At 41.6% G+C, this 26168-nt stretch overlaps 1 protein-coding gene across 4 annotated transcripts in view; it reads right to left on the reverse strand.

The window, feature by feature from the left end:
* PALM2AKAP2 (PALM2 and AKAP2 fusion) overlaps positions 1-26168 on the reverse strand; it is a gene marked incomplete at its 5' end in the record, with an annotated part of 261027 nt that overhangs the window by 177801 nt on the left and 57058 nt on the right. For all 4 annotated transcript variants that reach the window (XM_084305397.1, XM_084305396.1, XM_084305390.1 and 1 more), the window contains one exon: positions 20152-20282. In XM_084305397.1, the coding sequence (XP_084161523.1) occupies positions 20152-20282 (131 nt within the window). The remainder of the gene's footprint in view (positions 1-20151; positions 20283-26168) is intronic.

Genomic DNA, 26168 nt, shown 5'->3' on the forward strand with positions numbered 1-26168 from the left:
TGTTTCTGGCTAATGAAACAATGTGAAATTATTTGGAGAACAAAACTGGAGCTCTGAATGAGAACCAGCAGATTTATTTATGCCTTCAAATAAGCACTCTGAAATGAGTGACTCCAACATGGAAATATTTTGCCAGTTACCAAGAGGAGGGGAAATGGGAAGAAAATTCCATTACGAATTGAAGCAGCTATCTAAAGAGCTGGCAGGCTGGTAGTTCATCCAGTTCTGTGCTTGGCAGTGCCTGTTTCAAGATATTTCATGGAAATGTACCAAAAAGTAAGGGTTGACTCGTCTCCAGTAAAGTTTCTTCCTCACCTGCAATGCAAGAATCTGGCCTTACCCCCTGCTGCAAAAGCCAGCACATTTTCTCTAGTTTGCTCTGAAAATCCTTGGAGTACCTGTCTCGTATTTTGCATAACATGCCGTGTGGTTAATCACCAAGTGCAACAAGCTGCATGTTTATAATGTAAAAAATTAAGTTTCCTCTGCACCCGCATTTAATTTCCTGGTTCCGATTCCACAGTCTGTCACTTGCTCCTGGTACAGAGCATTTCTTTCTCTCACTTCACTGTTTTGTTTCTGTGTATTTTCAACATTTCCCTCTCTCAGAGAATTGCAGAAGCACAGAACATACTGCAGCTCTCCACCTCACCTCAAGTATCCCTTCAAACTTCTTTCAATCCCATTCCTAAAGTTGCCCAGGAGCAGAAATTGCCCTGTGGCACTTGGCAGCCTCCTCTGTGGCTTCACTGTGCTTGCTCTAGGGAGAGGTTAGATTTTTCTGTTGTCCAGTCCTCTGACACTTTAAACCAATTTCTCTTGTCTTTGGAATTTATTTACTTCATCTCTATAGCTGTTTTTAAGCTATTTGCAAACATTATCATATCTCTGTTCAGATTCCTTTTCCCTAAATAGTGTTTACTTATTGCTTGCAGGTTGTGAAATCCTGTGATCACCGGCCAGGAGCAAGGTTTGGGTGGGGGCTGGACACAAGCATTTGGCTGCAGTTGCGTGGTAGAAAGGGTATGGACAGTCTTCAGTGCCTGCTCTTGATTATGGCACCTCTGACCTCATCTCAGAGAGCCAAAATGATGGAGACTCTATGGCCTCCCCAGCACTTTACCATCCGAGTTGTTGGTTGGATTTCTGTGATGAATTTACACAGAAACATTAATCTCAGTAGTTGTCGTCTTTTATGACACAAACAGAAAGAAGACGCTTCTCCTTTCCTTTGCTATAGCCTATGAAGCATGTAGGGACCTGCTCCCTGCGTTAGACTGAGCAGTCTCTCCTTCAGACCATGTACCTCAACAACTTCCATTTTCTCGTCTTGATTTTCTGGCAGTCCATGTTGTACTTTCAGAACAGCACTCCAATTACAAGTTAATCCAGCTGAGGCTTTATTAGTGATAAGCAGAGGAGGTTTCTTTTCTGTCTCATTACCTACATGCCAGAGTGTCTTTACAGCATAAAATCCTTGACTCACATCCAGCTTCTTACTTGCCTTAATTCCCACATCCTTTGCAGAGAACTGGGCTGACAGCCACAGCCCAGCCTGCCTTTGCACAGTTGACTATGCCTAAAAGTAAAATTTTGTGCTTGTCTTTCATTGTGTTTTTAAAACCACCTGAATTTTTACTGTCATGCTGTTCCTCACTGCAGGCCATAAAGTTTGATGTTGTCTTCCAGTTTAATGAATATATCCTCAACTCATATACTTTCTCATTACCCAAGGTGTTAATGAGAAGATTAAATAGTTTTAGACCCAACAAAGATCCAATAAAGCCTCTTCCTTCTGTTCTGAGTCAGTGGATTCCTGCCAGTATTGTATCTGCCTTGCAGAAGTTTCATCCAAACCATATTTCTGTTGCTTGATTGCAGAAGTATCAAAGTCTCCTTATTGTCGATATAATTGGCATCCTCAACCTACCCAAAGCCATCAGGACTGCTTTCTGCCTGTCAAGGAAACCTGTGTATTTAGACAGGCCTTATTTTGTTATACTCAGATTGCTTATTATTCACTGTACGTCCTTCTGCATATCGAATAGTTCTCCAAGGATTGAAGCTCAGTTGCTTTCTCTGGTATTCCTTCACTCCTCTTTTCCCTGCCCCTCTGCCAAAATTGAGCATGACAGTTGCTCTTCCTATGAGCATCCCTTTTAAAGATCTCAGAGAGAACAACTGGCCTCAGCCACACTCAGATGATCAGAAAACCATTAATTTTGCTAAGTATTCTCCAGCTTGTTTCACCTAATTCTGCTCTAGATACATACCTTGTCTATCTGTATTTGCCACCTGATTGCTACAAACCTTTTCAGTGAGGACTGGAGCACTAAAAAAGGCATTCATTGCAATGTCATCTATTATTTTTCCACTCTGTGGAACAGGAAGTCAACATTTTCCTTTGCTTTTTCTCTACCAGTAATGCTGCCACAGAATCATTTCCTATTATATTTCAGGACACATTATGCCTCTGCCTTTTTGATCTTGTCCTCATATGCTTGTGCTACTCTATTCATGTTATGCTTAGCAACCTGATCCATTTTCCATTTTCTGTGAACTCTCTTCTTTGCTTAAAGCCAATGAAGAACCAATAATTTAGCACAGCAAGTCTCCTACTGCACCTCTTACCTTCCCTCTAGGCCAGTTTTTGCTTTTGTGGTCTTTAACTCTAAATAACTCCTACAAAGCCCTCTATCCATCAGAGCTTTCAGTTACAATTTCTGTTGAGCTTCCTGAAATCTGCCTACCCCAAATACATTAATTTTAGTTTGCTCTTGCCTTCAGAAGCCACAAACGTGGTAATTTCATGGCCATGCTAGAGGCTCTCTAACCTTTTCGTTTTCAGGTCTTGCCATGGTCTAACCACCCTGCTGCACAGTTCCTGAATTACCCCTTTCTTCACAGTTAGCTGAAGGGATGAATTCACATTTCCCAAATTTGTTTCCCTGTGCAAGGTGAGGTTTAAATGAATGTAACTTTATTATTATCATTAATTAGCTAAGTTTTTAAATGACTTGCTGTTCTTATAAAGTGTTTCCTCTGCTGGACATGTCAGGGGATTTTACTAGATAGATGAATTCAAGACTGACAAGTAAGTCTCAGAATCTTTTCCAGTAAAATTACGGTATCTTACAAGCTTTTGGTTAGGAGGAAATTAAAATGCAAAAGCTATTCTTTCCTCAGTCAAACCAAGGCTTCTTTTTAGATAAGCAAACAGTGAAGCTACAAGAATGCTAATCAGTTCGGGACATGAAGAACAAAGAATTTCTCTCTCTCCTGAAAATCTACCCTCCCACTTAATTAAAAAATAGTCTCCTGTGGAGGATAATGAGGGAAAAAAGGCGAGTGGGGAGCAGAATTAGTAAGAGCTGGAGAAGCATGTGCCACAACGGAAGGTTTATTTTTGACTTTTTCTGACTCCTTCTGGAGGTCTGGGGCTGGGCAGGAGTGTGCAGTGTGGACTCACCCTCCCGGCACTCCCTGTTTAGGGAGGTAAGGTCAACCCTGCCAGCGCCCTGGGGAGAAGAGGGTGAGTGGGACAGGGGACGGGGGACACCACACCACTAAAGGATGGGAAGAGAGGGTTTCACTGGAGCAATGCCGCATTCTTGGTCAGAGATAACAGGTGAAAAAGGAGCACCATGACCCCTGTACTGCTGATAGACCCAAACCTTACTAGAATCTGAGAGAAGTCTGCAAAAACACATCTGCTTCCCATAAGCCCCTTGAATTGCAGTGTTGAGGAGGCTATCAAACTAAAAAATAAAGCGATGAAATAAAATAGAAACTAGAAGCTTGGCAGGACAGGAAAGATGGAGATGAAGAGCAATTAAGAGAGAGAGCTGTGGGAGCTGTTAAAGACAGGACAGCTTTAATAACCCTGAGAGCTATAAATCCTTATGATTCACCTTATCAACCAATCCACCCAACTGCAGCAAAAGAGAATGCCTTCCTCTCATATCCTGGCTGGTGGGGAGAGGGGAGTGAGAATGACTATTTTATTTCCTAAGGAAGAACTGGTGCATGCTCCTGTGGCTGTTTCAGACATCTCACAAGCAGTACCCACTGCACAAATCAGCATCAGTGCAGATAACAACAACAGAACAGCTACATAAGGATAAAAACAAAACCAAAAACAAACAGAAAAAGCAAAGGGAGCTGCTGGAGCACTTTGGGTGATTATGAAGGTGATGCTTTGTCACTTCACCTTGGTTTTCCTTGGGACACTCTCTTGTCTGCATGCACAGGCTTATCAGTTCTTTATTAAAGGTAAATTTTCATCCAGAAAAAATGGCCCTTGCTCTCCAGGAAAAAAAAAAAAAAAAAAAAAAGAAGGAGAGAGAGAGAGAGAGAGAAAATGGAATTTTCAGCACTTTCATTATGCAAAACCCTTCAGAAGAGTCTCATAAAAAACATGACTCAGCATCCCTGGGGCAAATGGACATATTACCACATTTTGTACACTCTGGGCTATTTCTCAGCTACCTTTTCTCCCACAGTAGACAAAAAAACACTATTATTTGTTTCAAAGATGCTTTCCTGTGAAGGGATGAAAATCCTTCAAAGAATTACATAGAATTGGATCATGCCCAAAATACATGCATTCAGATTAAAATAATCATTCTTTCCGAAATTTGTAGCCCTACAAATCATTCTCAGTATGCAGAACAGCAGGAACTTTTTGCCAGTAAATCTGAAAACTGAAAATTTAGGTAAAACCAAGATGTTCCATGGCCTGTTAGACCATCTACCTACTAGCAGAAAAAGCCTCCCTTATGAAAAATGTCAGACTCACCCAGCATATATTTGCATAAAGGTTAATTTGCCATGAATACCTAGGGGCAAAATTGGTTTTCTATTGACTACTACATTGCCTAAGAATCTCCTTACAATATTCTTATTCTTGTGCCTATACGTACGTATTTTCATGCATGAAATAGCTTAAGATCTCGACAGTATGTATGAATCCGTTAATGACAAAACTTTTAATTAAGAGTATTTGTATTTAGAAAAAGGGCTAAAAAGCCCAAGTATTACTCATTCTCAGCCTTGTTTATGCATATTCATTTAGGTTAGGTATATATCCAACATAATGACAAGCAGTTCAGCCAGGGATTACTAATCACAATCCATCTCTTTCCTAATGCAACACAGTTTTTTACTGTTTGTTTCTTTTATTGCACTGAATCCTTTTCAGCTCAGCAGAACTAAAAGCAAAGATGAATGTAGAAAGCGTCACCTTTCAGAAATGCTGGGTCATTGCATTAGGTTTTTCAAATGTCTTCTCCTCCGGGAGATGAGGTGGCTCAGCAGGGACTGCTAGGATGGAAACGTATCAATGCATTCCTCATCTTATTAAAGATGCCAGTATGATCCTCGCAGTCTGTACTGATGCAATAAGAGCTAAGACAAGTCATTTAATGAAGCTGTGAAATGATTAAATACCACAGCTCATAATCAGATAAGACATTTCCAGGATAGATAATTTTGCAGTCACCCCCTACAGACACTGCAGATGACAAAATAAGTACCAGAAATAAGGAAGTAATATCAGACACAGAACTTTGCTTCAGGCTTTTTGTTTCACATCCATTCCCGTATGAAGTTGTTTTTGATCTGGTAGTCTTCCAAAAGAAGAGCTGTATAATCTTGTTTGCAATGAGGCAAGTCTAGAAGGCCAGTGAACTCAGGACTAACTTGGGAAAACCCAACAGTCTCCCCTGTACCATGCAAAATAACCTGGTGGCAAAAGGAGGTCCAGTGGTGTTTGCTGAGGACTGCTCAAGCACCAACGAGACACCTGTAGGAACCATCGTTTGGGTTAAAAGTCTTTATTTGCCCCATGACATATTTAAGCAGGTGATTTCACTACCCAGGAACCACCGTGCACATTACTGTCCTCCGCTTGCATTTGAAGGAGAAAAGGTGCATATTCTGTTCTCCTTTCTTCTCTGAAATGTTTCATGAATGAAATGACTGACCCAAAATGCTGTGTAACAGCAGTTTTCAAAAAAAAGAAGGAAAAAAAAAAAAAGGTGTGTAGTAACCTGCATTTCAGGCAAGAGAGTTGCCTCATCCCTGGGGCACCATGAGCCAAGACATCGGGATGTGGCTCAGTTGTATGTTTCTCTTTGCTTGCAGAGATCAAAGCATTTGTCAACTATATTTCCAGCCCCAAGAGAGCACAAAGGTGAGAAATGGGTAAAGGAAAGGAAGAAATGGGTAAAGGGAAGCGATTTCTCATTTTTTAGTTTAATTCTGATTTTCTTTCTTTCTTGTACCCACTGCAATAATAATTTTTGTCTTTCAGCTTGTATTTCATGTCTGTCTTTTCTGTTGAGAAAATGGCAGTGATGAGAGTAAACCCTGTTCTGTGCATGGGGAATTTAAGGCAGCTCTTTTTGGGTGGACATAGGTCTAGTTTGTAGTCTATTTTCTGTCCACACTCTGTGAGCTTTAACTAAAAGACATTTAATAAACTGATGGCCTCACAGCAGAATCTCTACATTACTCCTGGGGTTTGCACTGCCTTAGGTGGTGTAATTTTGTCCATACCACACCTGTTAATTGACATTCTCTGGGTAGAAAAAATATAGTACAAGGATTAAGGAAGAAAGAAAAAAAACAACACACAAAAACAAACAAACAAACAAAAAAACTCATTAAGTAAAGCCAAGCTCTCACACCCTGGTGTAAAGCAGACTTCCTATTACAGGAACACATTTAAATTGCATCCTTTCAGAAGATTTATAGCATTTCCAGAGGTCACTGTCTGGGACAAGTGGGGTGCTTTACCTGACACTTGATACTACACAACCATGACTTTTCCTGACAGCATCAGCAGGAAGCAGGGTGATTGTTCTGTGACACATGGTACAGATTCAGGGTGATTGATGCACTGCATTTGTCAAGCCGATGTACGTGGCAAGAGCAGAGAATTATATGGTTTTCTCATCTGTAGGGTTGTGTCCTGAAATTTCTTGTCTGAAAGATGATACAAGAGTGTTGGACATTGTTGCCTGCCTGAAAAGCTTCTTAATGTTATCCATGGCCTTAAAACTGAATTTTCAGTGATCACACATGTCATGTAACAAGCTACTACTGACTTAATGGGTACTCACAGACTTTGGCAGAGACATGACAAAATATGCCTAAATGAAAGTGTATTTTTTGTGCATGAGGAAAACAGCTGAGGACAACCACGTTCCCACAGTGACCCACTTGTAGACACCACAGCTCTCCCCTCAGAGTGATCCCAATCAGATAACAAGGGCTCAAAGGTATGGGAGTTCCTGTTGTGTGTTTTGCAATACAAACATGGCACAGGTGGAGTGGATGGTCTACTGTTTTCTCCTGATATGAGCTTCCCTGAAGTCATAATGCTACTTTGATGTTTTTTTTTTTGTTTTTTTTTTTTTTTTTTTTTTTTTAATTAAATATAATATAATATGATTAAATTTTACCTTGTTTCATATATTTATGTATGTCTTAGCAGGAAATCCAGCAGCAGCAAAGCTGAAATGTCAGTGTAACAGATATGAACCATCTCCCCTGAGTCGGCAATGGTATCTTCATCTCCTGGGTGTAACCAGTAGACAGTGGACTTGGTTGTCTTCATAGCACCACACCAATGGCTAGCCCCACACAAGCCATCTGCAACAGCATTTGGAGGTGACCCAGGTTCTCTGGTTTCCTGACCTGAAAGGCTTAGTTAAAAATTGCTTTCTCTTGTCACTTATTTGACTAGCATGCTATATGCTCCACACACATACACTCTAATCTTACCTATCACCAGTAACCCAGCTTTACTGCTAATATCTGTTATTTTGTGGCAGTTTAGATTCTGTAGGAAAGTTCCTTTTCCCAAATGGGCATTCCATGGAGGAAACACCCTTTAAATAACCCAGCTGTAACTCCATCATTTACAGCATTTTCTCTGGGCTACCATCACAGATGACAGGGTCTGTCCTGGAGTTGCCTTGTCTCTCAAATACCTGTTTTCAGAGAATGTGCATTTCTCCCTGTATTAGAGAGCTATGTTAAGATTTGATTCCACCACTTATGGACTTGACTTCTTATCTGCAGGGGGGTCACTCAAAATTAGAAAACCTATGCTATAGTCCATGCCTTTGGAACCCAGTTCCTTTTCTAGAGGTTGCTTGCCCTGCTGGCTTACATTATCAGGTCAGTCCAGCAAAGAACATCTACTATGTGCTGTGCCTGGTGGAGTGATGGGCTGGTCTGTGTTGTTTCCAATGTGAAGTAGGATTCCTGGATCACTGCATACACTGAGCAAGAGGACACAAGGGAGAGCAGGGGCAAATGCAGCCACAAAAATCAATGTTTAATTTATTTCCACAAAAAAACTGTGAAATGCCATTGCCATTTTCCGTGATCCTGTCCAAAAGTACCATGGATTTAGTATGCTGCAGATTTTTCTCCTTCACAAAAATGACTAAAAGAAGTTATTTCAGACATAAATAAAACAAGCCCAGTTATTAATGGGTAAGCATAAAAAAAAAATGCCAGCACATTAAAGAGATGAAAGAATCAATTGGGAATTTGGGAGCTGGACTTTGACAGCTGAATTAAAAAATAAAATGCCCCCAGGAATTATCAACAAAAGCTACCTATTTAATTACACAGCTGTGTCACTCCATAGGCCTGAGGCACCTCAAACCAACCCTTCAGCACCAGCAGCAGCACGATCTCAGCACAGATGGATGTGCTCTGCCCACCTAGAGCCTGCACAGCTTGAGTCCTGATGAGTCACACTGCAGCAACCAGGACTCCAGCACAGGTTAGGCAGATGTGTGTACAGAAGGTCATATAATGGCTGGGAAGACCATGCTGCAGCTTGTGCCTGTCCTGCACCAGGTACCTGCTACAACTACGGGGATGAAGCCAGCCCTCTGGTTTGGATGTAATCATGCTGCAGCATCAGAGTCTGCACTGGTTCCAGCACTAGGCAAGGTACTGGTGAGATACCTGAGCTAGCTTAGACACCACCAGCAGCCATAAGTGTGCAGGGTCAACTAAGTGAATATTTACAGAGCTGTTCCAGTCTGAGCTCCACCCTGCTGCAGCTGCAGTACCATCAGCACCCAGGTTTAGAGCTACCTGGAGGATTTTGTAATTCATCACCAGCAGAGCCTGCATCCAGCAGAAGCTGCTGAACGTTTTAACCATGCATAGCCGTGTCATTTCTATATTAGAGAATTAAAGCAGGAGTTTCATCTGATAATTTTTTCATACCACCCAAATACTACACTACTTTTCTGCTTTCAGATCATGCTTCTTTGAGACCCAAGAAAGGTGTGACTTTCAGGAGAAAGACCTACTGTCAGCAGTAAGCATATGTCCAGTCACAGTGTGAATCACTCTGTTCTGCTAAAGGCTGTTCTTTTTGCTTTCTCTAGCAGTACCGTCCACTTGTGTTAATAAGCATCTTGTCTTGTCATTGTCAAACAAGAGAAGAAACTGAAGAATTCTGAAGAACCAAAGTTCATTTCGGATAACCAAGTGACACTAGTGACTATTTTTAAACACTTCCAATTTCAATATGTTTTTCAGTACAGAGCTGGTTATAAGGGGTTATAATAACCTCCGCCTGTAGAGCTCAGTCCTTTTAAGGGTCTGTACTTTTTGCTGGTAAAAAATAAATTTGCTGGTAAAAATAAATCCACAAAGGGAAGCTTTTCTCATGCAGTTGTATTAGTAAAAATGTTTTAGTACAGAGTAGACATAATTTAACTATCTTCAATAAGAAGGACTGAATACTTTTTACTGGACTTATGGCAAAGGGAACATGGTATTGTTCTACCAGGACTTCTAGATCAGTTACAATCTACAGTATATTTCACAGTCCTTTGAAATTTCTGTCTCACCACCTCTGCAGTTATTCAGACTCAGCTTCATCTTTTTCAGTGTATTTTTTCCTTAGCAGGTGTTTTATTTTTTACCTTACCAACCTTTTCAGGACTTTGTTACTATGTTGAGGTGCATCTCTCTTGATGCAGACTGACAGCTATGAAGGAGGTAGAGCAGATTGCTATTCAAGCCCAGGCAATCTCATGTCAGTGACACCTGGGGTATGCCAAACCCTTGTCCACTGATTCTTCTACATGAGTAGTATCCAGCTAGGCTCATTTCAGTATACTTCTCTTCCACTGACTCATAGCTATGGCTCCTTTTGTATCAGATGGTCTTCATCAGCTGAAAGACTTGTAAGGAGAAACATGGACATTGTCCAAATCTGACTCCAACGTCTTTTAAATTGACTTTCACCTCCCACTCCACATTTTCTTTGTAGCCTATTAATGTCAGTTTAAGGTCATAAGCCACTACAGTTGCTTGACCTTGATGACCAAACTTTACAACATTTAAATTGTTTTAATTGCAGCTCAGAGTGCCAGTTACATAGGAGTCAGTTGCAAAGCTAAGCTTTATCTGGCCTTGCACACATTTTTTATATTGTTATTTTTTTCAAAATATTTTTTTCCTACTCTTTGTCAGTACACCTGACATCCTTGTCAAGTTCTCTCCCGCCTATGGCAACAGGTCTCAGTAGGTGCCATACAAGTCTGACTTTGACATTGTTTTTGTCCATGTACGTTTCCTTTTTAATTCGTCACACTTTTTTTCACTTATTATTTCCTCAGTCTCTCTCAGGCACTTCATCTATTTCATTGTCACTGTGCACATTTGTCACAGCAAATCAGTTTTCTGATATGAGTTCTTGTAGCAATCTGGTGCACGGATGTGATTCCCAAGTGCCTTGCAGTGCAGAGGCATGTATCACTTCATCCTAAAAAGCCCATGCGTGTACATGGCTATGAGCATGCTTCACATTTGTAACATGCTGATCTGAGTGTCCTTCATTGTCAGTCTGACCATATCGCTTGTGCATTAAATTCTTGGAGAGCTACAAACGTTTTTCCAACATGCACTTTCCTATAGTGAGAAGGTGACACGCGTGCCAGCAGACTACTGTCCACTGCTGAATGTGGCTGAAAAACCCTCCTTGGGGCTTTTCCTTTTTCTTCAATTGCAACTTCTCAGTAAAATCGCTAACAGCTGTTCCTTTCTTAGCAGTCAGGACTCCTGATTACACATCCAGTCTTTGTCTTCTGCCAACCACCAACTGGGATTTGCATTTTTTTTTCCCCTGAGAATTCACATACTGCAGTGGTTTAAAAAAACAACACAGGGAAGGTGACGTGCGTTTCGAACTGCGGATTTTAAAAACGAGAGGCTAGGACTTGCGATGCCCACTGGGTGGCTCCAGACACTGAATCTTCCTCCTTCTATAGCTACCCCTGTCTACACAGAGCCACCCCAGGTCTCTGGAAATGCATGGAAGTGCTGACTGTTAGCATGGATTACGGGGCAGGGCCTCTGCTATACAAACACGTAATGCACCGGATAGATAAATTATTAATGGCTATTAATGACTGTTTGCATCACAGCAGTGCCCAGTGGCCCTGTGGAGCATAACTGTGCAGAAAGGAGCATTAGGGCCTCAAGTCTACCCATTGCACTTGAAGCACTTAACTGAGACACCCATCCTCAAAGGAAATAAACGGACTTACACAGGCTGTGCAGGTGATGTTCTTTATCTCATTGACAGCACAGGGAGACGATGGTCTAAATGGAGATTCTTATTTAAACTCCTGCAGTTATACAGGATGAGTCTGTGCCTTTGGGAGAAGGGAGTTACTAAGGAGCAAAGCCATAGTAGTGTTTTACTCAGCTCTGTGAGCATGTACATGCTGTATGTCCTGGTCTTGCCATACACAGCACCTAAAGAGAGGTTTGGCAGAGCAGGGTAAAGGCCTTTCATTGAAGCTGAGCACAGACTAAATAGTCACTGTGAAACACCAACATAGAAAACTCACCTGGATCTGTTATCTAGCTCAGTGCCTTCTCTTTGCAAACAATTCTGCAGGTTTCTCATCTGTTTCAAAGTTGTTCAAGTGTATGTCACCCACTTGTGAACATGTCTTTCTGATGCAGAATTTTCTTGATTATCTGTTTATTTATTTAATTATTTATTTTATTTCCAGCCACCAAATGCCACAGCGATTTCCAACTAATTGTCTGGAAGGAGTTGTTGAGCAAGGCCCTGCACACAAGCCAACCAGTCCAGGATTCAAGCCAAGCCACGTCCAGGAATGATAAGCCTAACTCTAACAAGGAAAGGAATGTAAACTAGTCCTTTTTGTTTTACTCAATGAAATGATCTAATTTGGCCTGTGATAAAGATTTAATTCAGATGTAATGAAGTCAACAATTTCTACTCTTAATGCTATCCCATGATTTACTGCTTCAGGAAACCCCTGTCAGTTCTACTAGGCTTAAAAGAAGTGAGAAAATCTTAGATGGCTTTGCACACAGAAGGGATGTGGTGATCCAGTATGTATGGTACATAAATGAAGAGATTTCCCCATCTTGCAAACAGCATCACACAGACACTCATGTAAATCTTTTAGCCTTCAAATGTTACAATTGAGGAGTGCTTGAAGTTTTGCACTTGATGTGTCTACTGGTGGGTCTCATCTAGTATGGCAACAGAAAGCTGGACTTGGGCAACCTGTAGCTTCCACATTACTGCATGACTGCTGTGACCAAAATTGCCCTTTTCTTGTTGGATCTGGTCAAAAGATTAGGATATGAGGCAAAAGCATGGAGCTGGGACAGGAGAGGGTCAGGCTGCGTGTTAGGAAAAGGTTCTTCACGGGGAGGGTGGTCAGGCGCTGGGACAGTGGTCATGGCACTGAGCCTTCCAGAGTTCAAGAAGTGTTTGGGCAGTGCTGTCAGACAAAGGGTCTGGGTTTTGGGTGGTCCTGTGTGGAGCCAGGAGCTGACCTCGAGGATCCATGCAGGTCCAACTTGGGATACTCAGTAATGCTATGATTCTAAGAGATTGTAACTGCCCCTTTCACTAAAAAACTTGTCCTTAAAAACTTATTCTGTCCAGAACAGATTTTTAACCTAAGTGTGCCTTCCTTCTTGAGGAACATGTCTCTTAATCTATAGCATACTGACATGGATGAAGTATCAGAGGCACTAGAGGTAGAAATTCGTTGATATATACTGGTTACTGGTGGAGGTCTGGAATTTCTTATACTTTTTTTTTTTTCCTTTTTTCCTGCCAGATTAGGCAAGTGGGTCTCTTTATGCAGGTCCATATGTGGTAGACACATTTGAAGAGATCAGACATAGCTGGAGTGGAGGGAGTCTGTGCTCATACTGAACAGTCAATCTTTTTGTCCTTTTTATTAGATGTATAGGCAGCGCTAAACAATTACAGATTTGCAATGCCTAGGAGTAGTGGAAAATCCTTAAATTTGTATTCAGATCACCATCACTTAAGTAACTCTGCTTTTTTAAGTATGGGTTGAGTTTCAAAACCAAAGCAATAAGCTGTGCTACTCTCTCCTTCCCTCCTTCCTTCCTTCCTTCCTTCCTTCCTTCCTTCCTTCCTTCCTTCCTTCCTTCCTTCCTTCCTTCCTTCCTTCCTTCCTTCCTTCCTTCCTTCCTTCCTTCCTCTCTTTCTCTCTTTCTCTCTTTCTCTCTTTCTCTCTTTCTCTCTTTCTCTCTTTCTCTCTTTCTTTCTCTCTCTCTTTCTTTCTTTCTTTCTTTCTTTCTTTCTTTCTTTCTTTCTTTCTTTCTTTCTTTCTTTCTTTCTTTCTTTCTTTCTTTCCTTCTTTCCTTCTTTCCTTCTTTCCTTCTTTCCTTCTTTCCTTCTTTCCTTCTTTCCTTCTTTCCTTCTTTCCTTCTTTCCTTCTTTCTCTTTTTCTTCTAGTGCCACATCTGAATATATTGTACCATATGTAAAAACCTCAAACCCATTTCCACCCAGCAACTCTTAGCCCATTTCTCTTCTGAGATCATCTTGCAAGTCCAAAGGATTTCTCTAATCACACCACAGAGTGGGTTACTTTGGAAATCTGAGACTTCCTGTTGTTGAAGCTTTTAGCCTGGTTTTGTTTTGTTCTCTGTTTTCCTAAGAAATGTATCACATGTGAAAAGCACCCCAGCAAAAGCTCTGTGGGAGGGGAAGGATGTGATGTTTTGGAAACCAAAGTCCCTAGGGGCTGCTGAAATTGAAATCCGTGCAACTTCAGCAGATGAACCCTGACATTGATAAGTCTTAGTGGAGAACCAGACAGAGGTTCTGGGGGCAAACAGCTGCTGCTGTGCTGAAAGTTTGATCTTCCCTCATAAGGAGAGCAGAATCTGTAGAGACTGCTTGGGAAGATGGGACATTTTTGTTATTTTGCTTTTGGAGAGCTCTCCAGTGCAACTGTTCAAACAGGCAATATGCAGAGGTAGACCAAAGTCTGTCTACAAGCTGCATCTGGCACTTTAGGTAAAACCCCAAAATGCTGATTAAACAATGTCCCCTCTACACCTGATCTTTTTTCTCCAGCTGTTATTAATGCGGCAATTGCAAAACACTCATGCTTTTGTGGGCCATGCACTTGGAAGACAAGTGGCTGTCTGCACTAACACACACTTATGGCAACTCTTCATATCTCTCTGGAGGCTGACTGCAAGGAAATTGATGAGAACTTTATAACAGGAGCATTATGACAATGCCACCTCATGTCCTGGTTTGCACCTTGTGCTCCGTGGGAGGTCTAATCAGCTGGTTCTGACATCAGACAATCCCTCATTTGAAGGTGTTCACTCACATCTGTCTGACACATGTTCTCTCTGTCATGCAAAGACTATTAGTGCCAGTTGCAAGAAAGACAGAATTATAGTCAGAGATCTCAGCCTGAGACATGCTTAGCTTTTATCCCAGGAAAAAGAAGCAGGAAATAAAACTCTGACATCAGAAAGAAATGAAACAGTGGATATCAGGACAGAAATTGGTAAAGGTACAGCAGCTGTGATTAGCTCAACTGAGCCCTTTGCCTGTATGTGCTGGACACTGCAATAAGAAGAGAAGTTAGCGTAGACCCCAGCTAACACCACAGATCTGTGATGCACTCATAGTTTGTTAATAAGATAGTGCATTAATAAAATATTGTTTTCTGCTGTTTACAGATCAGCTCAATGAGCATCTTCTTCTCACGACCGAGCCCAGCCTCTCAGAGAATACCCAGATTTGAGCCTTTACCTGGAAAGATTCCAGCACACTAATGTAATGAGACAATAATCCTGCCAGCTTTGGAGAATTTTCAGTCCCATTTGGATCTGCATCTACCTTGATTTGGACTTCTGTCTAGGAGCTGTTTATTAGGAAAAATCTAACACAATAAAATGACACAGACTTCAGTAGTCAAAGCAACTTTTGGTCAATAGATGATTGTCATCTCTCTTCCTCCTGCAGAGCTCATCTTCCATCTGCGAGCTGACAGGGAGCCTCTGTGTTGGTCCATCAGGTTAAGTGCTTTTCTTGGCTGGAGGCTCTACTTGTCTCACGGTCCCTCCCACAGGCATCGTTCAGTTCAAGAGATCTTTGAAACACTTCCCAAACTTTTTTAAGTATAGGTCCAAGCAGCGTGGCAGCATTGGGACATGAGATGCCGGGCAGGAAGGAGTTTCTGCATGTATGCACCACCCGCCCACATCAGCAAGGCACCAGCAAACAGCAAATACACTTTTGTCCCAAGTGTACCAATGGTCCAAAACACAGATCTGCCCCTGCTGTCATCAGCACCAGGGCTTTTCCTCCACACAGCAGCACTGAAGCAAAGTCTTCTCCTGGAGGTGAAACAACCACAGCTCACCACCAGTATGGGCATGGGTGAAACACTCTAGCACCCCAAAGGTTTCTTGCCAAAGTTGGGACCTGTACGTGCCGACAGCTGAGTGTCTCTGAGTTAAGGGTAGGACACACACACACACACCTTGGCCTGCTCTGCTTCAAACTTAGGAGTTGCCACAGTGCCAAAACACCACAGGTTTCTCCTGTGTGTGGAGTCTGAGGCTCCTCTTAGCACCTACTGGTCTATGGTGCCTTCCTACTTCATGTGTCCAGCAGGCTGCTCTGCTGGGAGCAGTCTGTCCTTCCACGGAGCTGACAGGCACCCCGTTGGCCTTCGGAAATAGATGCACCAATGATTTCTAAAGGGATATGCCAGTTTACTAAGGATTTAGCCCTGTGAGTTTCTTTTCTCCTGGAGCTCAATGTGTCCGTTCGTGGCACCTCATGCTGGTGTCTGTCATCGAGTGAGGAGATATGTTGTCACAGAGTATTTTGTGTTGGCATGCTATTTGAGAGCTTCAGAGCAATGAAAACTCTTCACCTTTTGTAGTAAACACAGGCCACCGGCACGTACTACAATGTAATCTAGTAAAACAAAATAGTTTTGGGAGCCTTTCAAATGCTGTGAGGGAACAGCAGGCTGTGGGTGGGCTGCTCTGCTCTATGAATGCTGCCTGCTAATACCCAGATGTCGAATGCCAACTTTCCATTCACTGCTGCAAAATAACAGACTGTCATGTGGTAAAAATAACCATGGGAGGCATGCAATGCATTCCAGTGCTTATTTCACCTACAACACACCATCAGGAATGTGTCTGTGAAGGTTCACTGGGCATTGGTGTCAATGTTATCCCAAACAACAGGTTTTATGTCTGTAATTCAGGGAGAGGGTTCAAGGGAAGGGAAGTGTTTTTCATTTATTTGTGACTCCTTTGCTAACATTTAATCAAAATCTAAGGTAACTGAAGAAAGCAGGAGATCACTTTCTCGCTATGCAACAATGGGAAAGAAGCACAGGGAAGGTCGCTTTCCCCTAATGCTGACCCAGAATCTTTACTTTTTCTGGTGTTTATGTGCTTCAAAATCTCTAAAGATATTAAACTAATCCCAACTATGAAATGATCATTGTCTGTAATCCACTGCTAGATGGATTCTATTACTGCATTTTGTCATAATCTTTCACTCCCTATTATTTGAACTTGTATGTTCATCTTGTACTTCTGTGTACATTTGTTGGGAATTATCAGCATAATTGCATGATGTCATTTCATTATTTTTGCATTCTTTACTGTGGTCTGTTCTCCTTTATTTCTCTTGTTATGATGCTGGTATTTTTTTTCAGTCACTTGGCATGAAGTGCCAGAAATCCTGACTAATGTAGGCATTCTTCTTCCAAACACTTTTGCAGATGAGGGAGCTCATTAAGTCATTATACTTACTCATGTAGGTTTACTCATACGCGCATATCTTTGCTGACTAGAAACTGAAGTATATGCTTTGTTATATCATGATAACATGGAAGTCTAATAAATAAACAGTAGTCTGTACATTCATGCATTTTTTGCTGTCCCCTTTGAAATTAAACATCTCTCGCATGGAGGAGAACTGGTTACACTAGCTTAAGACTAAACATTGCAATCATGTGTACATCTTGCAAAAGATCTTGTTTTAGTGGGCAAGTCATTTAAAAATGAATTGGAAAAAGCTATACTGGACTGAAGCATCCCTACAGTGTTCAAGGCCTTCAAGTCCATATACAAATCCATAGTTAGCTCTACTGTTGCCCAAAGGAAGAGATAACAGTCCCACAGGAGCCTACACTCTTGTTTATGAATGTTAGTTTGGTCTCAGCCACTATCTCCTTCAGTTTTCTGCTCTAACTTTTGCAGGTCACTCAGCTTGCCAGACCTACTGTTTATGACTGGCCTGCAAATAAAGGCAGATATTTCTTTTCTGCCACGGATGATCATGTAGCAAACTTGTATGGTATGGTATGAGAAAGGGAGCTTCTTGAGCACTTCAGTGCAAGCAGAAGAAATGGTGTTCTCTGAGATTAGGATGGGATGTTCTGCTGCAAGAGGAAAAGGATGACTGCATGCTCCCTCCTGTTAAAGCAGAGTATGGATGCTGGCCTTACCAGGAAAGCTTCACCTTGCTCTCACAGTAAGTGCAAAAACTTTTCATGTTTTCCAGAAGGGACAAGCCAGCACATGTGCCACAAGACTTTTTCAAAGACAACCTCTCTGCTTGCTCAGATGATGCAGTGTGACTTTAATAAATGTTCATGATCCCTGGCACATTGGGCATATAGTGTCCTGACAGCCTTAACTTTATGGCTGGTTTTACAGTAGTTTCCTGTCCTCCAGGGTAACCAGCTCAGTCTGTCCTCTGTTGGCCTCACTGAGAGGGTTTGGATTGTTTCACCATGGGCCCATGCCTTTGTTTAATATACACTTCCAGAGGACCACCTTGCCTCTGCAATGCAAACATAAGAACCATCTCCCTGCAATCCTCCCCTCCAATTCCCTTCCAGGGACAGAGAGGGAAAGTGTGGTGTGCAGGAGGAAAACAAATGCTTTCAGGATGAATTCATTCTGTTTCACCCCTCCAGATAATGAACTTGACATCTTCTCTCTTCCTCTTACTCCTCCTACTGCCTTTTACCTTCTCAGACTATCTTGGTGGGCTCTGTTTGTAAGGGTCATGTTGTCACAGATTCCAAATGAAATTAAACTAATGACCTCAAACTCTACTCTTTTATCTCTAATGTCCAGGTGTAGTGTTGCCTCATCAAAATCAAAATACTCTTTTACTATCTTTGGAGTTTCCTCAAAAAGATGACAGGGAAGTTCAATATGCCAGCAAGGCTCTCAAACAAAAATGTCTTTTCAATTCAGTTGACCTGCCATTTGTGGCCACAGATGAAGAGATCTCCTTTATTTCCAAATATTTAATATTTTTTCTCATGGTTGCAGTTAAAGAAAAACAAAAACAAAACAAAACAAAACACAAAAATACAGGGACAAAGGTTTTACACAGACTTTCATCCTATCCTTTTAATTAATGAAGCAAAGCTCATAAGCACGCAGGTTTCATTGCTGTTAGTGGTGGTACGCTCATAGCTGAAACTGAGCACATGCTGAGGTGTTTTGCTGGATGGGGTCAGAGCACTTAGTACCTTGAGGCATTCAACACTGGATGAAATATGCATTACAGTACTTATTTCTGAGTGTTAGCCCATGTGTTCTTTCTATTTACTGCATTAATTTATGGAGTAAAACATCAGGTAGTGTATGAAATTAAATCTATCTTGCCTTATGCTACCACAGATGAACAATACACACAGTCATATTAATTTTAATTAATAGTAATAACAGAACAGAGACCAGTAGTATGAGGCAATCCTCACATTCATGCAGATCTATTACTTCCACATAGGAGCTGTTTAGTGTCATCCAAACTCAGGGTGGGTCTGCTTGTGTATGTCCCCAAAGAAATCTTTTCAGTGATTTCTCCAAGAGATTTCACACACACACACACACACACACACACACACACACCCCAAAACAAAACAACAACAACAACAAAAAACACAACCTGGCATAAGCAAATAAAGTTCACTAGATGCTAGGCTAGTCTTGGGCTATTGGTCCTATTTGCTTTATTTTCTCATTTGCTGTTTCAGCTTGCACATTTGTAGAACATGTGGCACCAAATTTGACCAACTTTCTGCCAATTTTCTGCTAGCTGAAAAAAACTCTAAAATCACATCACCTAGCTGGCAAAAGGAGTAGATCTCAAATTTGTTTTGTAAGGGATAAAATCATTTTTCTTAGGAGCTTTGGACTACATTGCTTGGAACAAAACAAAAGGAAAAACAACACAAAAGACTACAAACATCAACTTTTTGTGCAATGGGAAGCTGATAAAAGGAAGTGATTCTAATGCCCAAACCTTGCTTTTGAAAGCTGTAGATATTTGATCTGCTGGTGGCATCTGCTGTTGCATTTTGAAAAGTCATTTGCGCCAGAGAACAGTGAGTGCAAAAGAGTTCCACCACTCTTTGAACTCTTTTTGACTGTAGGAGGTGTAAAGCAATGGAGAATCTCTCAAGTGTTGACTGAATCATACAAGTGCATCTGGAAGGGGAACTCATCCCCCTTTTTTAGCTCCCTCATGTGAAAAATCTGTCCAAGTCTGGTCAGCACATAGACAGCACTAAGACTCTACCTTGCAAATCATGGAGGTCTAGGGGAAAAACCTAGGGCATATAAAATTTGGGGTCTGTCTGCCTGTCCCTTACATCCTCCCCTAGGCATCTGCTATTATCTGCTGCTAGAGAAGGGGATGGTACCAAGGGTTAGGAAGACTTCTGGCTTTATTTGGGGTGACTATTCTTATGCAAAGCAAAAGGAAACTGTCCCTACCTGTGTATATTTTCTTCCAGCTTTTTCACCTTCAGCTCATCCTCTTCTGACTGCCTCCTTCTGGCTTCTTCCTCTTCTGCAGAGCCAGCAGGAATTCCCTGCAGCAGCCATTTTTCCCGAAGTGCTTTTGACTGTGAGGAAAAAGAAATAGCTTTAGGAACAGAGAGAAAAATATTCTCTTAAGACTGAGAAGGAGCTACATTTGTATCTGAATTTTAGATCTGCCCCATTGAATTACCAATTACTGCTATGGACAGTGAGATTCGGACAGTCTGTTAGAAGTTCATCCAAATTTAGAAGTATCAGTTTTACAGGATAGACTATATTTACAATTGGTGCCTAAACCTGAAGTTATTTTTAGTTTTTAATAGAAAACAAGAGTTCAAACCACCCAAATGAGCAAGTCCAGAAAGGAGTAAAGTCTTTGAACAAAAGTCTGGATCTCTTGCAAATGATAAGGCATGTGCTGGAAGGAATAAACTAATAACCTTCTTAGAGCTTCAAAAGCAGTGTGCTCTAAAAGTAATGCACTTAATGAAAGATAAAATCACTCTACTATTAAATTAATCAGAGAAGTTCTTTTTGATGTATACAGTGTGTCTCTATATTTTTGCCAGCATGCATACAGACACACACAAACAGGTATCCATACATTCAACAAGCTTGCACATTATGTCTTAGCCCAGATGCCAATTAAAACAAACAAAAGTCTTCCAGAAACCATGGGTATACAAGGGTGCAACATTGTTTCAGCAAAGAGCAATGACTTATAACCAGGAAAAAAATTCTGTGATGTTTTGCTATGTTTCAACACCAAAAACATGTCAACAACAGTACCCAGCCACTGCCTAGTCCAGCTGCAACTCACCCCAGGCAGCTCACCCGTGGAGATGCACTGGTTGCAGGCAATCCTTTCAGCAGCTCATTAGGCTGCTTGCCTTGGCTGAATCCTTTCCTGGGGGATGCTGACAGGACATAGCCTCCTGGAGCACAGCCGCTGAAAGGGAGATGATCAGCAGCCCAAAGCCATGCTGGGCTTAGTCCCGCAGCATAGTGGTGGAAAAAATGGTCAGCCAGGGGACTGACAAATCCAGCCCCTTGCCCTTGCTGGAGAGAGGAGCCTTGATTTTGAATTCCCAAGCCGATTGAAAATGTTGGCTCAGGGAGCCCGCTGTGAGGCCATGCATCCTCTCCAGCAAAGAGGAGCCTAATAAGGAAATCGTCAGTTCAGAGAAATCACATTTCAGGGGCTGCCCAAACGTGCACTATCAGTCTTCTCAATGAGGTGCTCGTAGCTGGAATAGAATCCGATTTGTGCAAACTATGTACAAAGAAGAAACACTCACCACCACAAGCAGCCTTCAAACCCATCCCAAAATAGAAAGCTTTTTGACATGAGAGACAGGACTTACTTGTTAGTTTTTCAGCATATATATAGGCATAGTATCTATGCACAAGCTATTCTTGTCACTGGGTGGCCTATATGACATCAGGCAAATAGATTTTAATAAGGCAGCAGACACAGAGCAATGCAAAACACACAAGTGAATTAGACTTGATAAATGACTCCACCTTTCAGGATGGTTGGGTTGGTTTTAAGTGGTTTCTGTATGCATGAGGACTTCTGCATGATAGAAAGGGAGTTGTGCTTGTGTGCCATGCAGTCATGTTCAACAGTGGCACCTGGGGATGTTAGAGATGTGCTGTGTTTCATCCAGCTCAGGACATCTGAACTCAGTTTTGCTTGTGGCTACCCCTAAGGTGCTCACAAAACATTAAGGATGGCTATCTCCAGCCACAGCTTCTGCAGTTCACTAGCCCTTTTGCTGCCACTGTCAACTACTAATGCTTCCTGATGCCTTTTGTGGGCTGGTAGTAAGATTTGTTGGCGTGACTTTTGCTTTTCTGTTGTATCCAGCTGATTACTGCCTGGGAGGAGCTTTACCAGATCACTCAGGACCATCAACACTACTGCAATGTTCCCTCAGTTGAGGATCTCTAGGTGATCACACATGCAGATAAAAAACGCAAGCCAGCTGAGGAGCTCAATGAGCTCATTGGGTACCCGCTGGGCTACAGCCACTTCACAGCATTATGAAGGCTGGTGGTTCTTTAGAAAAAATCTGTCTTTTCTTTAAAATGAAATGCAGCCAGCTGCATGCAGAACTGTGTTTCTGCATACATTACACTCAGCTGTGTGCTCAGATCTGAAATCTTGAATGATACTTTGTTGGAAGAAAAGAAAAAGTACTATCTAAAGATCAAACTCTGAAAATGAAGGCAGCCTTCTCTGTTTTAAACCTGTTTCAAATATGTCTCCAGAAGTCCCAGAAAGGGCCTTGGCAAACTGCTACTTGGACAGCTCTGAAGACATTCAGTTAGCAGTCACTCCTTGCTTGCTACAGAAGGATAGATAAAATCCAGGCCTTTTTCAATGTGCTCTTACAGAATCTCTTTGATGATGTTCAGACAGTGAGAGGCCTATCCCTTCAGTGCAACCACTGTACACCAAGTAAGATATTTTTTACAGATTTTGTTTTGGCCTTTGTTTATGTGAAACATTTGAGCTACAAAATCATATGATTTTTTTTTTTTTTTTTTTCCCCAGAAGCCTCTTTTTTTTTTTCTTTGGCCTATTAATAGCATGAATTTGAAACTGGAAAGCATCAATGGGATTTTTTTAAAGACTTATTTAGAGACAAGAATGCTATGATCTACTAAAAATCCTCCCTCTTGGGTGAAATGTCAGCATATTTTATCTAAAACAGGAAAACTGGTAGCTTTGATGTTTTTGGCTCTCCTTTTTGAGATGAAAATGAAGGCAATCATTAAATACTATGCTGAGGAATCCAGACAAGAAGACTCTGAAAAACGGAAACATTTGTGAGAAGCACTTATTGAAATTCAGAGCATCTATTTGCCAAGCTGGTGAGGTTACTTGTATTTATACACCCATTGCAACCACAATAGACAAGGAGACAGGCACGTGTCAGGGGACCACACGCAACCATTCTGTTGGTTGTGGGACCTCTTCTCGGCTACCAGTCTCCTGGCATGGTGCTGGGGCAGTAGCTAAGGGTGGAATAATCTATCACCTGCTTCAGGCGAACCTTTCCCAAGGCATTTTCATCATAAAACTAGAAGAAAGGTGTTGGCACACGTGAAGAGACCAAAGGCATGTAGGGCTGAAGAGGGAGGTGGTGGTAGAGCTGTGCTGGATGCTTCACTTCAGGTCCTGGGCACGAAGCAGCCCAGTGAGGCAGCCAGCCCAGCATCAAGGCAGACCGGCCAGATGCAGGACAGAGCCAAATGTGGCTTGGAAATAAAAGCTCACTGCCAGCTGTCCTCCACAGCTATAAAATTTGTGTTACTCTCTTTGAAAAAGTCTTGCCAAATCTTACCCCAGGAAGTAGAGTTGTTCCTCAAATCTACTTAATGGAGAATACTATCATGGGGATGGAGCCCCATATAAGCTTGCTATATGACTTACTCCAAGTTAGCAATCTTATACATTTGCTTTACTCAGCAGTCTGTAATTAAACTAGTCCCATGCTAGCATTTCATCATTCCTCATCCTTCAAAACATGAAAAAGCCTTAAATTTCTACTGCATCTTGTAGCTTCTCTGTGTGCCGATGTTATGCTGTATGACTAGAAAATGCGGAAGTAACAGAGGACTGCAAGACTGAGCAGATATATTATTGTAAAAGTACAAGCATTTCTACTGCTTGCTCCAATACCAAAATGGTCCAATACCAAAATATTCCAGACTATTAGAAGGCAACATTTCGCCAGTGCAACAAGCAGATACACTATGTACAGTTTGATATAACTATTCTTGCATTTACAAGGAAAGTACAATTTCTTCAGGCTAAATCCTTCAGCAGAAATTAGATCATGTCATTAAAATTCTCTCTGTTACTGAAGTGGAAAGGGCACTGGGCTTGCAATGCACTAGGTCACCGTGTCTCTCAGGTGATTTGGCTTCTCTGCACACAAATGAGATTGCAGAGATACCTCTCAGATTATTTATTTTGCTTAACCATAGGACAGCAGTGTAACTTTTCTTTACCCTGCTAAAAGGAAAAACAAACAAACAAGCTAACTAACTAACAAACAGATCATGAGTCTGTGAACAAATCATGGTGAGGACAGAAATAAGTGAACAGATGTTGGACAGGACAGGAAGAAGTCATGCCAAATGTTTGAATGCAGTAGACACAGTAACAGCCATAAAAGTGGTGCACAGCTCCCCTTTGCGATATTAATTCCAGTTTCATACTTCAGGACAATAAAAACCAAGGGCTTTAAGTTGTTTACATTAAGCACTGGCAAGGAAATAAGACATATCCCCTTGAATGCACATAGCAAAATTGCTGTATTGAAAAGAAAATTCTTACTTTCAATGCTGCATTTTAGTTTCAGATATTTAAATATTGGGGGACATTGTGTTATAATTTGTAAATCTCTTTAGCATCACTTTCATACAGTGTTATGCCCTCTAAGGGACCATAAGTACCACCTCTGAATTATCCCTACTGGCAATTAATTCAGCCCATCAGTCTTGCTGATTTTGGACCTCCTTCCATAAATGTAGATCATGTAGAAAAATACATTTCTTGTCCCACACAGAGGCCACATCTTCACCTGAGGCCCAGAGGGATTTACCAGGCTTGCTATTTGACTCTTTATGATAATATAAAGCCAGTTCTTGAAGTACTTCTACATTTTGAGATTTTTGTTTGTTTCTTTGTTTGAATATTTACAATTGGTTACAGGAGCAATCACTGCTACCTCTTCTTAAGGGCAGTGCTCATTAAAGTGGAGTGCTCCTCGGGCTGCTTAGGAGATTTTCAGGGAAGACGATAATCTCAAGAAGAAACAAGGGTCAAAAGTTGACCAAAGACAGCCTACTCCAGTAAAATGTGCCTGATTTTGAGAAACACTGTTGGACGTAGATGATTCAGGGTATTGATGTACTTCTGTGCTGTGGAAAATGGGCAATAATGATCCCTGGAGTACTTGTGCTGGAATCAGTAGTGCTTCATCAAAAGCAATACTACTGAAATATTTGCCAAATTGAAGTTTTGCCAAAAATCTTTGGGTTTTGAGGCTTGAAGATTACTGGGCATTAACAATCTAGTGCTGGGAATGAGGAGATTTTTCTTCCTGAGATGTATACAGTATTTCTACCCCGGACAAAATATGGATGCAGTGGGCTGGTTCCTCGTGTTCTCATATCCATGTGTTTGTACCTTTGTGAAAGACATCATAACAAACATCCTCCTTCATTTGCCAATGTGATAATGAGTTATTTGACCCAAACATTACTTGTCAGGACATTGTCAGCCACCCCAGAGGGCTGGATCCAACCTGCCAGTGCACAGTGCAGTTGCCAGTGAGGGCAAAGCAGCTTCTGGGACTTGCACCAAGACAGACTCTCCTTTGCCAGCAGGACATCCCTTGCTTTCTGAAAAATGGAACAAAAAGTTGTTTGCATGGTTGTAGTGTGAGTCAGACGCCCTTAACCATCCATAATTAAATATGGAAATTCAGAGAAGGGCTGTGGGAATAAGCTAATGTGACAGACAGATCCATCTTGAAAAAATAAAAAGCAGCTTCTCAAAATGTATTCCTGAGTGATGCTGTAGCTTTTCACTTTCTGATAGTTTCATGTTGTGATACAGAGATAAGGTGTGGTCCTCAGCACACTGCTTTGCCATGAGCTGGATGTATCATTGCACAGCACGACTGGCCCTGGAACAGAGCAGGCAGCGATTTCCAACTCACTGGGATGATTTGGGAGACAGCATTCTGCTTAGCAGCTAAACTTTCTGTTGCCTTTTCCATCATCTGAGATACTTGTTATAGCCTAAAGAACATGTCTGCATGATACACAGATAAGACACAAGCACTGCTCATATTATGGAATGAAGTCATGCTGAAAAGCTTGTCAGCTTGCTTGTAGTCTTGACCTCAGCCACAATGTCATAACTAGGGTAGGTATAATTCAATGAA

This window comes from Netta rufina, assembly GCF_964035555.1.
Source record: "Netta rufina genome assembly, chromosome: Z".
NCBI classification, from domain to species: domain Eukaryota; kingdom Metazoa; phylum Chordata; class Aves; order Anseriformes; family Anatidae; genus Netta; species Netta rufina.